This window comes from Pleurodeles waltl, chromosome 5 (genome assembly GCF_031143425.1).
Source record: "Pleurodeles waltl isolate 20211129_DDA chromosome 5, aPleWal1.hap1.20221129, whole genome shotgun sequence".
Taxonomy (NCBI): domain Eukaryota; kingdom Metazoa; phylum Chordata; class Amphibia; order Caudata; family Salamandridae; genus Pleurodeles; species Pleurodeles waltl.
Window position 1 is genome coordinate 1797508747 of NC_090444.1, and position 18171 is coordinate 1797526917.

At 48.1% G+C, this 18171-nt stretch overlaps 1 protein-coding gene across 3 annotated transcripts in view; it reads right to left on the minus strand.

The window, feature by feature from the left end:
• LOC138296799 (epoxide hydrolase 1-like) overlaps positions 1 to 18171 on the minus strand; it is a 167260-nt gene that overhangs the window by 139702 nt on the left and 9387 nt on the right. Inside the window, exon 1 of one of the 3 annotated variants that reach the window (XM_069236240.1) lies at positions 15552 to 15648. The exons of the other annotated variants lie outside the window; for them this stretch is intronic. Coding sequence (XP_069092341.1) covers positions 15552 to 15589 — 38 coding nt within the window. The 5' untranslated portion in view covers positions 15590 to 15648. Of the gene's footprint in view, positions 1 to 15551; positions 15649 to 18171 lie in introns of those variants that run through there. 3 annotated transcript variants of the gene reach the window in all.

Genomic DNA, 18171 nt, shown 5'->3' on the forward strand with positions numbered 1-18171 from the left:
CACAGACTCACAACATCCAACACCTCAGAACTGCACACCTCTGTACACCACCCAACTACACCATCACAAGAACCCTACCTTACCATACAATATGCACCACAACAACACACCCAGCACCCAATTCAAAATTATACAACACACTATATCCACACCTTGCACAACACACAGCACCATGTCACCCATACTACAAGTCTCCGCACTGGACCACAGGCTGCCACTACGCGGTGTCACCGGGTACCACTCAACACAACTCCTGGGCCGGGCTGAGAGTGGAGCTGGGAGTGACTCTTCCACAGGGACACAACAGGCAGTCAGTGGTGTCACAAAACTTGAGCCCCCCCACTGCAAAGTAGATGGAGGGGCTCCCCTCCAGACTCAGTCAGGAGCTCTCAGGTCAACGTAGTGTGATGAGTGGGCCCTCTGGAATTCAGCCCCCGCACCGCAGGGGCTGTGGGGGCCTGTGTTACACCACTGTAGGCAGTGTGAAACCTGCCACGGGGATTAGTGGGAAATACAGAAAGTGTGGAGGGGTACATGCTGCCAAGAAGATGAGGGGCAGGAAACAGGACATCACGGGTCAGGGAGGTGAGTGACCAGAGAAAGACCCGCAACAGGAAATCCTCACAGTAGGATGTACACGTGACCCAGGACACACGCCGAACCCTACACGCTGCACAGCACAAGGAGGAACATAGACTGCCGTCTGGCCATACGAGCTATCAGGCTCCCCTGGTCACATGCACACTTGCCAACATTTTAAACCTGCAGAGCCGGAGATTTTAAAAACAAAATTGGGAGAATGTACTTTCTCCATTAAGTTCTATTGAGGCGGAGGCAATTTTAGGCGGGAGACAGTTAAAATAAAGCCATTTTGGCTTAAAAGTTGGGAGTCTCCCACCTGAATCGGTCAGTTGGCCTGTATGTACATGTTACTTTGACTGAGTTTGGCCACGCTTTGCGGTCTGTAGATAACAGATGTCCAGTCTACAGTATCAGTACACGTCACAGCCAGCCCCACTGGTCAGATACCTAGCGGGAATAAAAACTAGGAGCAGAGGATTATGTACGTGAGGGATTCCCAGCACACAGAACCACAAGGGCAAGAACTGTGGCAATTCGCAGAATTAGAGCATTAGAATGTTGGAAGTCCCGTTGAAGACAATGGAGTAACTCCGGGCTTCTAATGGCCGGGAAAAGCCCGGGGCTCCAACATTCCAATATTTGTGTTCACAGCTGTTGCTGTGAATGACGGCCAAGGTCTTTGTTTTATAGCTTTATAGCCTGCCGTAGTGGGCTATACCAGCCATTAAAGGCCCGCTCCAATGTGAAAGGCCCAAGCTGAAGACGAGGGCAGTGTAATGGCCAGTATATCCCAGCTACTGAGGGCTTTAAAGCTACTAGAATATTCTGACCCATCAGGGCAGAATGTTGTAATTACTAAAACAAAGGCCTCACGGAGCCTGAGAGGGATGAAACCGCCTCTGGGTCTGTGTGGCCTTTGTTCACAGCTGTTGCTGTGAAAAACAAACATCAGAATGTTGGAGCTCTGGCCTTCTGCCGGCCATTAGAAGCCCGCCTAAAGCACTCCATTGTCTCCAGTGAAGTGCTCAACATTCCAGTGTTCTAATATTAATTGGAACATTCTGGCATCATGGGGCGGAATGTTCTAATAGCCCTATAGCCCGCCGTAGCTGGGCTATATCGGCCAGTAAAGGCCCGCTCCCTTGTTGTAGGCCCTCGCCTTCGGCTCTGGAGCAGCCTATAATGGCCGGCATAGCCCGCTACGGCAAGCTATGAGACTATATTACAACACTGACTGGGACGTTAGGCGCTCCACTGAAGACAATGAAGTGGCTCTGGGCTGATAATGGCCGGTATAAGTCCGGAGCGCCAATATCCCAATCTTTGTCTTCATGTTTTTCCCTTTTTAAGGTAAAACATTCTACCCCCAGAGAGTGGAATGTTCTGCTAGCCTTCTGATAGCCCTTCCGCCTCACGCTATACCGGTTGCTAAAGGCCCTCCTTCTAGTTATAAGCCCGCCCCTGTGGCTCGGGTCTACAACAGCCTGAAACAACAGAAGCAAGACCGATTGAAAAAACGATGAGAAGAGGACAAAGCAGAATCGAACACAAGGAGACAAGAAACACAAAGACAAGGGCATCATCACCAGCTGAATGTGGTCCAGGATGCAACTAATGAGTCCCACACACTGACCTCCACTGATGCAGGTGGGCAGGAAGGCTCCAGAGATGAGTCAGCAGGGACCCTCTCATGGCCCAAACAACGACCATCAACAGCATCAGAGATGTCACAGGTGAGGTGGAGCCCTTCTGAAGTGGGCCCTGCAGGGAGCCCTCAGGACACAGTTCTAGGCTTAGACCCAGTGACTGCCTCATGGAGAAATCCTCATCTAACAGTTTGGTTTTACGTCCTGCACATGCTGACTCTCATCAAAGCTCGTATGGTCTTCCTTGGGAGGGCGGCAGCGTGGATTGGCAGCAAAATTGAAAAACACTCGTAAAATGATTTCTGGCTTATGATTCCAGGCCTCCCTCTTTAGTTTGGTGTTTTTTTTATTTTATTTGCAAACACCCACGCCAACTTTTCTTTTACTTTCTTTTTTACGGCCCACCAGCTGCAATTTGCAGAAGGGCATCAGCAAAAAATACTGGCAAAACCAATAGGTTTGTATTAAAAAAGCCTGAAGGTGAGACCTACTTGCTTTGCCAATGCTTATTAAGCATTATTTTTGTTCATCTATAACTGCAGTACATTACATGTATTCTGTATTCATGGCCATGTTATTTTTTTAGTCGCCTTCTTAGAATCCCGACCACAACATCTCTTCTGCAATATCTGCTGCCTTTTGTTGGCAGGGAAAGCTTTGTTAACTTGTGGGTATAATATAGTTTGTCTTTTCAGACAACTTGAGCATATGTGCCACACTGGAATCCCTCTCCACCTCCTAAATTAAAGCGAAGAAGATTGGAAGGATGGGACAGTCCACCTGACCTCCATACAGCAAGAATCTAAAGAAGCCAGAATGTTAATTGGAGGTCATTGGCTACTGATTATAGCCATGGCTCCAGCTATCTGTCCTTTATTCCCTCCCAGCAAATTTGTTTTGGGGAGAAAGGATAATATGCTCTACATCAAGGGTCTCTTATCTCAAAGGCGCTTATGTAGGCCCTCTTTATTTATACATGAAGGCCACGCTGAACTCTGCCCGGGGGGGTGGGGGTGGTGGGTGTTGTCATGCTTGCTGCAAGCTACTGAGGACGCATTACCTGCATGTGTGATGCTCGGAGGTATATGCATGGAGGAAAATCCAACTCACAACTATGCTTTGGCCAATGCTAACTTTTTTTCTTAACAAATGAAGTGCCTGGACCCTGCTCAGTGGGCCACTGCAACTTGCACCAACCATTGCCCTGCCAGTGCAAACACAACTGCTAACCATCATATTCCTAAAAATATGACAATCTGGACTACTCCAGGCCATTTAAACCTTTAAGGCAGACAATTTTTCATTTTTTTACTGTATATTGAACTATTAAACACTCTGTTGTTGTGCTCACCTCAAAATTAGAAAACAGCGCTACCATGTGGCGGACTGTGTAAGTGCCTTTGTTGAGAATTAAGCGCTGGTGCAGAGCACCAGCAAACACCGGCTTCAAGTTAAGCAGTGCCTTTGGTAGAGACCCGTTGGGCAGGGCCCTAGTGCCCGCATGTCCAGTCTGACTGCATTCATCACCCAGGGAGCCTTCTGTCACCGACTCAAAAATAACATGTTGTTTTAAAAAGTCATCAGTGAAAGAACAGGTGAAAGACTGGCCACAGAGTTCAGATTTAATTTCTGTACTGCATCTCAAGTAGGAAGAATGCTATAATATTTACCTTATCTCTGCGCCCTGCCACTAGGCGTTTCTACATAAAATGGCGGTTTGGGCAAAAGTAATTCAATAAATCAGATATGTTTGAATGTGATGCCAGCTGTTTTCCACTTTTGAGAAGTTTTTAAAATAAGAGAGGCTCAGTTCATTTTTCATATTGTGTTTAATTTGTTTTATTCTTTCTCTGTGATAACTGTACTGTTGAAATAGTTTCAGCAGATAACCAAATAAACAATATTGAACTTGAAAAGTAATGATTTAATAGTGGAAGGTACCTACCACAAATATGTGTGCAACCCTGACCATTCAGGCAAAACAGAGAAGGAGTTTGTTTCCTTTTGCACCAGCGGGCTTATTTCCAAGCCCCTTGCGCCGCTCGTGCGTCACTTTTTCCCATATAAAAAGTGATGCACCGGCAGTGCAAGGGGCTTGTAAATAAGTCCCCAGATGTATTGGAAGGATAGCTGTTGCAGCAAGAAATTGAGGGGCTTATTTACAAGCCCCTTGCGCTGCCAGACGCGTCACATTTTCCTCATTTAAAAAGTGACGCACCGGTGGCGCTAGGGGCTTGTAAAAAGGTCCCCAGATGTATTGGAAGGATATCTGTTGCAGCAAGAAATTGAGGGGCTTATTTACAAGCCCCTTGCGCTGCCAGATGCGTCACATTTTCCTCATATAAAAAGTGACGCACCTGCAGTGCAAGGGGCTTGTAAATAAGCCCCTGAGTTCCTCCAATTCCAGAAGGTTTAACCCTGAAGGCCATATCTACAAGAAAGTGGCACATCAGTCGGAATGTGGCACTTTTCTTGCGCCGCCCTTAGACCTCCCAACGTCACCATGGTAGCGCTGTATTAACAATGCAGCGCGCCATTGCACACGTAAGCACAATAACATCAGAATTTATGACGCTATTGTGGTGCTTTGCTGGATTAGCACCATTAATTATGGTGCTAGTCCAGCAAAGCACTAGGGAGGCCCATAGGTTATTATGGGCACGTCACTTTAACGCCTGCAATGTGCAGGCGTCAAAAATGACTGAAAATATTACAGTATAATCTTGTAAATTTCACTGTGCCATTTTTAGCGGCCTGCCTGCGGGGGAACGCCCCTGTTGCATACATTCTACCTGGTGCAGGCATAATGCGTTACAAGTGGCGAAGTGCCAGCATTGCACCACTTTGTAAATATGGTGCATCAGAAATGCCTACCTAACGACACATTAGCGCTAAAAAAATTACTCTAATGTGGTGCATGGAGGGCCCTAAGTCATTTTTCAAATCACAGGTGACGTGTATAGCGCACAGCTACATACCATTATAAACTGGCACTTAAAATAACATCAGTATTTTGAAAAGATTTCCATTAGGAACAAGCATTCGCAAAGAAAGTAGGTCTAGCAAAGGATGCCAGCATTTTGGCTTTGGAAATGCTTATTTTGTTCTGGCACAGTTTTTGTAAAATGTTATTGTTGGGACCCTCGTTAGCCTAAAAAAAAAAAAAAACTGGCTAAAAGCCAAAATATTTTTTGACATCAAAAATCACAGATTGCCATATTAGTCCCTGCCACTGAAGGGAACTACTTTGCGTGTGGATGAGCTCCTTGCGAAAGGGCAGACTGAATGTGGCCTATTGGTGAGGTGGGCTGACCATGCTGTATGCTTTAGTGAGCAAAAGAAAATGTGAATGACCTAATAACAGACTAATGAATGAAGAGAGTTGGCTGAACGCCTGTGTAAGTAAGCATATTATACATATAATTGTATAAAAATCAATAGTCATTGCTAACACCGAACCTAATGCAACAAAAAACTTTTGTTTGCGGTCCTGTATTGGTGCTACCCCAAAAAACCTTATGGACTTTCCAAATGCATTTGTTTACACTGTTGCTTAACTACATACCCTAGAACCCCTTCACGGAAGCTGTGAATCTGCATCTGTTATCTCTAGCACAATGTAGGAGTTCTTTCCAAAACACACACTACTAACCCAATTGTCTTCACCCTTTGAAACTCCGGCATTAATAATTGCTCAGAAGAGCTAATTTTATCAACTTCAAAAGGGTGAAAGCCTAAATCATGCTTTCCAGGAGTTAAACCAGTGACTAGATGTTTCTGGGTGGGTGAGCACATAACTAACTCTCTGAGCTAACTCAGGTTCAAGAGACTACCAGGTTTCTGGCTCAATCTGGAAAGATGTTAGGCCATATCTGTTCCACTAAGGTCACACTGAAGTGTGTATTTGTGTACAGCAGACACAAACTTAGAAGATGGTCTCTAAATCCTTTGAAGTTTAAAACAATGATACTCGTCCAGAGTACCTGTGCTCCTTTGTCCTGACTTATGTACCACTAACATTTCATAATAGCGCTTCTTCTGGAAGTAGGATTATGGCGCTACGGTACAAGTGCCTCAAATCAGCCTACCTGTGATGTGACGTGGAGGAAGGGACAAAATGCATGGCTGCCTTCGGGGCCCTTTGCATCTAAAAATTCATTAAAAGTTGGAGCAAGGTTTTAAGCAAAGGGGAATGTTGTTGTTTTCCTCCCATGGCAATCTGATCATAGTTCATGTTACTAGGGACCAAACTTGCACCCTCGGGTGATGGTGGCCTGAAACAGCCTACCATAGCACCTGCCCTGAGCACACCTGATCTCAGGGACATTTTGTGTTTCCAGCTGGATTGTGTGTAATTCATGTTTTATTCCATGTTGATTTGACTTTGAGTCATTATTGCTGCAGGAAGACTGTCAGCCTATCAGGAGACTTTCTAGAGCAATTCTGGTGCAAGGATGTTTAGGGTCCTGAGCAAACTGATGCTGTTTCGTTTGGGTATTCCTTTTCCCATACAAACGAAACCTTTTTTTAGACCGTTTGTTGCAGTCTAGTTCCCTCAAGTGGTCATTTGTGGTGGTGATGTAAGACAGATGCCTTAGAGTAGCAATGGCTCTGCTTTGAAGTCCAGCGTGGAGTGGGCTGGTTAAAATGCCATTTACTTAGCTGTTTTTGTTCCACCTTTCCACCAACCCAACAATGTGCAGGCTCTCCCTTCAGAAAAATCCCAACTTGCTCTGGTGGTCATAACCAGCTGGGCTTGCCACCTGTGCCCCACTTGTGGCACTGTGACCACTGTCTGATCCCTCCTCGGCTTCACCTGAATGTACTCAGGGCGCTTCAGTTCAGCCACAGAAGACCAACAAAGCTTTTCTTCTAACAGTTTTAATACATTTCTTTAGAATCAAGTTCCGCCCTTACAAACCTCTCAAAATACAAATGTTAATTTCACAATATGGTTCCTAATCCATAAATTCTTTCTAAATATTTTATTTCTACATACACACTTTTTGTCCTCCGTGATTCGTTTCTTTCTTCAGTGACCATCTTATCACATAACATACTCTGCATGCCTTCTTTTTTTCGAGTATAGCCTCCTCTCACTCTCACACCTGTCTGCCCTCAATCCTTCTTATTATTTTTCTGCAATTGCAGATACCTCCATTCATAGGTCACAACCTCTCCTCTTTAAAACCCTATCCCTGTAATTTAACATTACCAAATCTCCGCTGGGCGCTCTATCTCACCAACCATTCACCTGAAACCACATAAGCCCCACCAATGATCACACTTATCTGGCATTTATATAAACTACCATAAACTAACTGGAGCAAACGCATGCAATTATTTTCTGGAGAGCACATGACTAATCACAATAACCAACAGTAAACTCTGCATTAGCCACTAACCCAGGGTTAGAGTAGCATGCCATTTGCCATAAAGTGATTCAGTGCCTCAGCAGGGGTAGTAAGCGCTATATAAATACAATTAAGATATTACAATCCACTGTTGGTATCCGGGTACGTATCATATCTTGCCCTCCTTTTCCAAGCAGTTTCATGTATTCGTATTCCTTCACACTGATCCAACTTTGAAAAGAAAAAAAAAAAATTCCTCAGCAGCCCTGATAATTAGTGCTATGAAGCCTTTCCATAGCATCAGTAGATCTTTCAAGACTGCAAACATAAGGCGCTTCAAATGGAAATACAGTGGACATATAAGAGCAACACCTGCTACCCGTTATATATTTTTACATTACTTGTTTATTTTGGGACAGTTAGCGTCAAAAAAATATTTTTGCAAACATGGGAATCTTTATTGAAACAATAAGTGAAATACTGGGTCATACTGTAGTCTGCAGACAAATATAAGGAAAGTACTTAATTATATAGTTAGGAATGTAGAGTTTTGGGAAATAAACAGTCCTTGCATTGATAGAAAAACACATTAACTTGAAGAAGGGAGAGATGTTTGAAGCCGCTCTCTGTAAGGTGCAGCTAATCACTGGCACTGACTGGGCTGTTCTGCTTTCAGGAAGATGAAGCTGATTAAACAATGGGCAGTGGTAAGTCTGTGCAGAGTAGTTGGGGTTGTTACAATGAAGAAAACCATAGTTCACAGGGGACGACTGCCTTTAGAGTCACCAAACAGGGACATAGTTCGTCAAAAGCGGGCGGGTAGACCGTACTTGTCGACATAAAACTCACCCGCAGGGCCCAGATATGATGCAACACTAGACATCTTTCATCTTCTCCAGTTCACATCTGTGGAACGTTTCAGCATTTCCATGTGTTCCACAGCTTCATCAGCAAGAGCTCTCATGTGTTTGAAGCATAAAACTTGTACCTTGGAAGGAAATGGAGGCTAAGTGCGAAGGTTGGAGCCAGTTTGAGAAATGGAGGCTAAGTGTGATGGGTGGAGCCAGTTTAAGAAATGGATGGTTGGAGCGAGTTTAACGAATGGAGGCTAAATGTGATGGGTGAGACCAAATTAAGAAATGGAGGCTATGTGTGATGGTTGGGACCAGATTAAGAAATGGAGGCTATGTGTGATGGTTGGGACCAGGTTAAGAAATGGAGGCTATGTGTGATGGTTGGGACCAGATAAAGAAATGGAGGCTATGTGTGATGGTTGGGACCAGATTAAGAAATGGAGGCTATGTGTGATGGTTGGGACCAGGTTAAGAAATGGAGGCTATGTGTGATGGTTGGGACCAGATTAAGAAATGGAGGCTAAGTGTGATGGTGGGGACCAGGTTAAGAAATGGAGGCTATGTGTGATGGTTGGGACCAGATTAAGAAATGGAGGCTATGTGTGATGGTGGGGACCAGGTTAAGAAATGGAGGCTATGTGTGATGGTTGGGACCAGATTAAGAAATGGAGGCTATGTGTGATGGTTGGGACCAGGTTAACAAATGGAGGCTATGTGTGATGGTGGGGACCAGATTAAGAAATGGAGGCTAAGTGTGATGGTTGGGACCAGATTAAGAAATGGAGGCTATGTGTGATGGTTGGGACCAGATAAAGAAATGGAGGCTAAGTGTGATGGTTGGAGCCAGTTTAAAGAAATGGAGTCTGTGTTTAATATTTGAAGCCAGTTTAAGAAATAGAGGCTATGTGTGATGGTTGGGACCAGGTTAAGATAGTTTAAGAAATGGAGGCTAAGTGCTATGGTCGAAGCCAGTTTAAGAAATGGATGGTTGGAGCCAGTTTAACAAATGGAGGCTATGTGTGATGGTTGGAACCAGATTAAGAAATAGAGGCTATGTGTGATGGTTGGAGCCAGTTTAACAAATGGAGGCTATGTGTGATGGTTGGAGCCAGTTTAACAAATGGAGGCTATGTGTGATGGTTGTATCCATTTTAAGAGCTTGCTGTAGGAGTAGCACAACTACGCATGCAGCCAGTGGCCACCCTATGTGGTGGAGGCCTTCCCATTGAGGTTATAGGTCCGCTCATCCAAGGGGACCCTCCCTTAGAGCGATGGGCGTGTCCAGTATGTGGAGTTTGTGTTACAACTACCACAGCATTGAGACAACCCATAGCATTCCTTAGGTTAGCATGCTGTAGTGTGGTAGTGTTAACATAGAAAATCATGGTAAACTGACACCGGGAACCTCGACTGCCACTGCCTCAGAAGCCAATGTACCTGAAAAAAGTTCTTGGCACCTGATTTCTGAACTCCTTGTAGGACGCCAAGCCTGAGGTTTATTTGCCATTTTGACCTTCACAAGCAAAGGTGAGATGGGCAACAAAACTCTTGACTGAGGAGCATTTTCTCTTAACTGCGCCACTTAAAGTGCTACAATACCTCTTCGGGGTATAAATGCAATTACACTACAATATATACCCCTCCTGCCTCATACTATTCTAACACTCTGCAGCTGGGCAGCCGGTTGTAGTTCATACAGACTGCATAATAATTCATTTACATTACTTGATGCTCTGACACTCACATAAGACAGAACTGCTAGAGGTCATGTCCACCACCCGGTCCTGTCCCAGTCCACAGCAGTAAACCAACCAATAGATACATCTCAGAATAGACGCCCAGTGCTTTCACCAGCTTCCCATCGTGAAAACAGTAAAGAGCATACAAGCACCTGCAAAGCTGCTCGAAGCTGCCAGCTCACTAAATGCTATGACCTCGCCTGTCTCTCACACTGCTAAGCGCTGTGTCCCACTACACGATAACTGCACCTCGTGGCTATCACACATGACACGGAAACACTTCCCACATAGGATCAAAACATCAGCAACATCCTTCCAACTGCACGTCCTCTATGGTGTGGCGTGCTACCCATGTGGGCAAGTCCTCCAGCGCCCCACATAGTTGTAGTAAGCCCTATATAAGTGTCACAATACAATATTATAATACAGTACATGCTGACTGCAAGTGAGAGGAGTATAGCACACAGCTGCAGAATGGCCGAGGTACTGCGCTATTAACACAAGTGCTCTTTTCTAGTGCGGGGTAAGTTGTGTAGCACAGTTTAACACCTGAGGGGTAGATGTTAATGATTCCTCATTAAAAACCCTAAATAGTTTGCATAACAAACAATACCATCACTCCCTTTTGTTGCCCTAGGTCTATTTTCTGCAAACATCAAATTATGTTGATGTTTGGTGGCTGCCCAGGGGGCCAGGACTTACTTTCCCGGCATCTCGTGCGGCAGGACGGCTGCTTCATCACTCTCTGCGCGCCAAGAGGCGCTACAAAGCTACTGGCTTGGACCCGCTGCGTGGGACGCTTTGGTGGCTGGCCGGGGGCCAGGACTTACTTTCCCGGCATCCTGTGCGGTAGGAGGGCTGCTTCATCACTCTGCGCACCAAGAGGCGCTACAAATGTACTGGCTGGGCTCCGCTGTGCAAAGACCAGGTCAGGGGCGGGCCTGTCTGCGCCCTTCTGCGGTCGGAGGAGGCTGGGCTGGCCCCACTCTCTGACGTCCTTTTGTTCAAGCGACCTGGGGGTTAAGTGTGGGCTTTGCTCTCCCCTGATTATTGTTTTGCCACCCGGTCACTCAAGTGTCTACGCAGTGCTGCAGTGCTGTATTGTATTGCATTGTTTAGCGCTCCCTTGTACTTTTCTCTAAGTGACGAGCATTGTGATTTCTAAACACTCCAGTCAAGCATATAACTATTGGCATGGGTAAAATGAAGGGTGTTGGGGCCACAGTTACTGTGACTCCCACACATACATGAGCATCGACAAAATGTTGCAGCGTCCAATGGGGATCATTTCCGCAGAAACTGCTTCAACAGAGAGGAGGTTGTCTGTGGGGGCAGGTGGGAGTGCGCCTATTGGTGGCCTTTCACCTCTGACCTTTCCTGTGCTACCTCAGCAGACGAAGTATTGGATGAACCTCCCTTCAAGTTCACACCCCATAGTTCCTGCATTGATGTTCCAGCCATGGGCGCTACTGGCGCACGCCCAAAGGTTCGCACAAGTCTTCCTAAGCAGGCCACACCGCCTAGAGGGCGCCCTCGGGTAGGGATAATTTCCAGTTCGGACTGCCAGCACGAAGCTCGGGCCTCTCGTGACACTGGGACCTCAGTTCGAAGGGAGGCCTGGGCTGCTGCGCCTCGGGTTACTCGGGACACTGGCTAATGAAGGTTGGAGATGTTGGCAGCTGAGCTCTCTCCGGTTCCGACCAGATCGGCAGCGACTCACTGATTTGGAATCACTACAGAGTGAATTACAAACACCAGCTGCTTTGACCCCGGGGGTCTTCAGACTAATAACATTTGTCGCTCTGTAGATCTGTCAAGGGATGGGTCTGCCCCCCCCCCCCCCACAGCTCGAGGCTGAAGTCAGAGGGTGCACATCCACTGCACTCAACGCTAATGCACACACAGTGCACAATAGATCTTAAGGAGCTGTCCCTGTGGTTTCCAGGCTTGAGGGGGTTCTTAATTCCCTGAGGGAGGGGGCGGGCTTAACCAAACCATTGACCAGGTCAGTAACCGGTTATAAATCTCCCACCTGCAGGCTGTCCCTACATGTTAGCATAAGCAGGCGTGCCTCTCACAAGGCTCAGAGGGAGAACCAGGATGAACTTACCAACAAGTGCCTACATTGGCTGGTTTGGTAGAGGAGGTTTCCTCTGCCAAGGCAAACGATAATCTTCCCACACGCAGGGTGGGCCGGTTGGGGTCGGGGCCAGTGGATCGTCAGGGCGATTGTGTTGTAATCAATTTTAGATCACCTAGGTTGGTGCAGAGTCTACTCTTTACAAACACTTGGGGTCCAAGCACAGAAACATCTAAGGAGTCTCCTCCACTTGGGTACTTTTACAAGCCTGGCCGTGCCCGGAGGCAGGCCTTGTCTCATAGAAAGCACTTGCACCCAGATTGGGGCCTGTTGGATTGTTCCAATAAACATCTTAGTGGAACAGGTAAATTTGGAATCCCTGTATCCAATCGCTCTGGCGCCCTGGATGGGGGGGACGGACTATGTTTTAAAGCCCACTCCTGCAAGGGTGTGTACTATTGGACTGGGGACAGGGGGTAGGGAAGTAGCATTAAGTAAGGTTATTTTCAGGGGCAGTTTGGGCGACAACTTTTCTGGATGGGGCTCCCATAGGTCAGGTGAGGAGAAGGGGCGCTGGTCGCTGGGCATCCCTTCCATGGGTCGCTGGTAAACGTGGAAATAGACAACATTGGTGGGTTGCAACGACTTAGATCCGATGTAATGCCAACCCAGGGTGTGGGTGAGCAGTGTCATCTCAGGGGGTCTGCCTCTTTAGTTGCCCGGCATTCCTGTCCTCGAATCACCCAGTGCAGGGGCGGTGTCATCTTCTTTGGTCCATTGTGCTGACCCCAACCATGAATCCTCTGCAATCCAGGTTAGATTAGTATTGTGGAATGTTGTATGGTCGGTCAACAAAGTTGAGCTCCCAGAATAGGGCGAATTTATAGATACACAGTCAACTTGCCTTTTCTAGGACACCTAGTCTACTATGCTTGTACACTGGTCAGATTGTACTAATTTTAGTAAGCTAGCTGTCACAGGGGGCGGGGTAGGCTGTTGGGGGGCCTAGTGACTTAGGTAAGCACTATGCTTAGCCGCATGGCTCAAGAAATAATGATCCCCTTGAAGGACATTGCTTGTGTTTCCCTCACTTGTCCTTTGTTGTGTGCCTATATTTACAATGTTTACTTATGGCCATCAGTGATTCCACAACTGTTGAATCATTGAATATACATAAGACCAATGTGCCGGGGGGGGGGTTAGTGAAGCTTGTGGGTGGGGATTTTAACTGTCCGCCTGACACCCTGGGTGCTTGCCCAGTTCCCCTCACACATGATGAGGGTGCTGTTTGGTGGATCCCTCCCCTGGGAATACCACCTATTGGGAAGTGGACTGTCCTGGCATTGCAAATTGATGGCCTAACATTGAACCAGGGTTTCCAAGCAACAAATGGAAGGACACACTGATTAAAAAAGGGAAACATATTTTTAATTGGACCCCAGGAACTAGCCTCACTGATTATATCCTGGCGGATGTGAGGGTTTGGCCGCATCGAAGAGATATGACAGTACTTGCTAGAGGGGGCCGTGACCATAATGCATTTGTCCTTGTTGTAGATCTCCCGACAGTGAACGAGAGGGTTAGTGGTGATGAACCCTTTGATCGTAGGATGCAAATTTCCGGTAACAAGCGTTGGGTTAAATGGGCTTCCATGGCTACTTCAAGGGAGCACCAGCAGGGAATATATAGCCTTGTTGGATGGAGCATTGAGCAGCTCCAGGTCCTGAAGCGGGGCGCGGTTCAGGGTGAACAGTTAGAACAAGTATGAGAGAGAGAACAAAGCTGGAAAGTTGGAGAGAGAAGACTGGGAGCAGGAGGGACAGAAGAGAACAGAAGAAGACTACAGAGGAAGAGCGCAGAGGAAGAACAGAGAAGAAGAAAAGAAGCAGGAGAGAGGGTGAGTAACGCGGGGCAGGGCGAGGGGCTGGGAGGTGGGGGGTACTTACTGCGAGGTAGCTGGGCGGTCTCAGGAACCTGGGCTGGAGGAGCTGGAGGAGCTGCAGCGGCAGGGGGAGCAACCTACCCTTGGGTCAAGGGTCGCTACCACTGTCGCGCAACGGCCGCCATAAGAGGGAGGGTGGGGGAGGGGTCAGCTGGGGGCGAATGGGAGCTGGGGGGCGGGGCGTGCAGGAGGTGGCGGCGGGAAAGCGGAGGGAGGGGGGTACAGGTAGAGGGGAGAAGAGCTGGGGGAGGGGGGTTTAAGGGTGGTGGGGGGTGAGTTTTAGGAAGTTTAGGAGTTTAGGGAGAGAGATAGGAGTAAGGTTGGGAAGATAGGGGAGGGGGGGTTGTAGAGGTGGGTGAGGGTGAGAGGTAGAGTGAAAGGATAGGAAGATAGGGGTGGTAACAGAGGGGGTGGCGAGTGGGGGGGAAGATAGAGAGATAGGTAGATAGGAGGAGGTGGTGAGTGAGGGAGATAGATAGAGAGATAGGTAGATAGGAGGAGTGAGGGAGGCAGATAGCGATAGGGGTAGATAGGGGTGATACAGAGGGGGAGGCGAGTGAGGGAGAGAGACGAGACAGGAGCAGGAGGGCAGGAAGAACAGAAGACAGAAGACGAAGAACAGAAGACAGGAGACAGAAGACAGAAGAACAGAAGAGAGGACCACAGAAGAAGGTACAGAAGACGAAGAACAGAAGACAGAAGACAGAAGACGAAGAACAGAAGACAGAGGACCACAGAAGAAGGTACAGAAGACAGAAGAAGAAGAACAGAAGACAGAAGACCACAGAAGAAGGTACCGAAGACCACAGAAGAAGATAAAGAAGAAGAGGGGCGCAGAAGACAGAAAAATACAGAAGAAGGTGAAGAAGGGGAGCGCAGAAGACAGAAGATTACAGAAGAAGGTGAAGAAGAAGAGGGGCGACGAGCAGCAGAGGAAAGAGCCAAGAAGAGGGACAGAGAAGAAGAGGCACACGCAGGTCGCGGTGCAAAGGAGAGAGAGAGAGAAGCACACAGATGAAGAGAGAAGACGGGGAGCAGGAGGGACAGAAGAAGACTACAGAGGAAGAGCGCAGAGGAAGAACAGAGAAGAAGAAAAGAAGCAGGAGAGAGGGTGAGTAGCGCGGGGCAGGGCGAGGGGCTGGGAGGTGGGGGGTACTTACTGCGAGGTAGCTGGGCGGTCTCAGGAACCTGGGCTGGAGGAGCTGGAGGAGCTGCAGCGACAGGGGGAGCAATCTACCCTTGGTAGTTTACATAACAAACAATACCATCACTCCCTTTTGTTGCCCTAGGTCTATTTTCTGCAAACATCAAATTAAGTTGATGTGTGGTGGCTTGCCGGGGGGCCAGGACTTACTTTCCCGGCATCTCCGAGCGGCAGGAGGGCTGCTTCATCACTCTCTGCGCGCCAAGAGGCGCTACAAAGCTGCTGGCTGGGCCCCGCTGCGTGGGACGCTTTGGTGGCTGGCAGGGGGCCAGGACTTACTTTCCCGGCATCCTGTGCGGTAGGAGGTCCGCTTCATCACTCTGTGCACCAAGAGGCGCTACAAAGGTACTGGCTGGGCTCCGCTGTGCAAAGACCAGGTCAAGGGCGGGCCTATCTGCGCCCGTCTGCGGTCGGAGGAGGCTGGGCTGGTCCCACTCTCTGACGTCCTTTTGTTCAAGCGACCCGGGGGTTAAGTGTGGGCTTTGCTCTCCCCTGATTATTGTTTTGCCATCCGGTCACTCGAGTGTCTACACAGTGCTGCTGTGTTGCATTGTATAGCGCTCCCTTGTACTGTTCTCTAAGTGACGAGCATTGTGATTTCTAAACACTCCAGTCAGGTATATAAATGGTGGCACGGGAATTAAACTAAAGGGTGTTGGGGCCACTGTTACCGTGGCTTCCACACATACATGAGCAACGACAAAATGTTGCAGCGTGCAGTGGGGATCATTTCCACAGAAACTGCTTCAACGGAGAGGAGGTTGTCTGTGGGGGCAGGTGGGAGTGCGCCTATTGGGGGCGTTTCACCCCTTTCCTGTGCTACCTCAGCAGACGAAGTATTGGATGAACCTCCCTTCAAGTTCACACCCCATAGTTCCTGCATTGATGTTCCAGCCATGGGCGCTACTGGCGCACGCCCAAAGGTTCGCACAAGTCTTCCTAAGCAGGCCACACCGCCTAGAGGGCGCCCTCGGGTAGGGATAATTTCCAGTTCGGACTGCCAGCACGAAGCTCGGGCCTCTCGTGACACTGGGACCTCAGTTCGAAGGGAGGCCTGGGCTGCTGCGCCTCGGGTTACTCGGGACACTGGCTAATGAAGGTTGGAGATGTTGGCAGCTGAGCTCTCTCCGGTTCCGACCAGATCGGCAGCGACTCACTGATTTGGAATCACTATAGAGTGAATTACAAAAACCAGCTGCTTTGACCCCGGGGGTCTTCAGACTAATAACATTTGTCGCTCTGTAAATCTGTCAAGGGATGGGTCTACCTCCCCCCACCCCCACAGCTCGAGGCTGAAGTCAGGGGGTGCACATCCACTGCACTCAACGCTAATGCACACACAGTGCACAATAGATCTTAAGGAGCTGTCCCTGTGGTTTCCAGGCTTGAGGGGGTTCTTGATTCCCTGGGGGAGAGGGCGGGCTTAACCAAACCATTGACCAGGTGAGCTGACCCCTTCCAGAAGCAACGGGTTATAAATCTTCCACCTGCAAGTTAGCATAAGCAGGCGTGCCTCGTCTCACAATGCTCAGGGGGAGAACCAGGATGGACTTACCAACAAGTGCCTAATTGGCCGGTTTGGTGGAGGAACTTTCCTCTTGCCAAGGCGAACGATAATCTTCCCACACGCAGTTGGGGTCGGGCCAGTGGATCGTCAGGGCGATTGTGTTGTAATCAATTTTAGATCACCTAGGTTGGTGCAGAGTCTCCTCTTTAGACACACTTGGAGTCCCAGCACAGAATTCCACTTGGGTACTTTTACAAGCCCGGCCGTGCCCGGAGGCAGGTCCTGGTGTCTCATAGAAAGCACTTGCATTCAGATTGGGGCCTGTTGGATTGTTCCAATAAACATCTAGGGTGAACAGGTATATTTGGAATCCCTGTATCCAATCGCTCTGACGCCCTGGATGGGACGGACGGACTATGTTTTAAAGCCTACTCCTTACTCCTGCAAGGGTGTGTACTATTGGACTGGGGCCAGGGGGTAGGGAAGAAGCATTAAGTAAGATTATTTGCAGGGGCAGTTTGGACGACAACTTTTCTGGATGGGACTCTCATAGGTCAGGTGAGGAGAAGGGGCGCTGGTCGCTGGGCATCCCTTCCATGGGTCGCTGGTAAATGTGGAAATAGACAACATTGGTGGGTTGCAACAACTTAGATCCTGTTATCTTGATCCTGATGTAATGCCAACCCAGGGTGTGGGTGAGCAGTGTACTATTATTGAATTAATAACGAATCATCTCAGGGGGTCTGCCTCTTTAGTTGCCAGGCATTCCTGTCCTCGAATCACCCAGTGCAGGGGCGGTGTCATCTTCTTTGGTCCCTTGTGCTGACCCCAAACATGAATCCTCTGCAATCCAGGTTAGATTAGTATTGTGGAATGTTGCAGGGTTGATGAACAAAGTTGAGTTCCCAGATTGGGGCGAATTTATAGATACACAGTCAATTTGCCTTTTTTAGAAAACCTAGTCTACCAGGCTTGTACACTGATCTGGTTATACACATTTTAGTAAGCGAGCTGTCACGGGGGCAGGGGTAGGGGTGACTTAGGTAAGCACTACGCTTAACTGCATGGCTCAAGAAATAATGATCCCCTTGAAGGATATTGCTTGTGTTTCCCTCACTTTTCCTTCGATGTGTGCCTATGTTTACTTAAGGCCTGAGGGGGCCATTAGTGATTCCACAACTGTTGAATTATTGAATATACATAAGACCAATGTGCCGGGGGCGGGGGGGGGGGGGTTAGTGAAGCTTGTGGTGGGGATTTTAA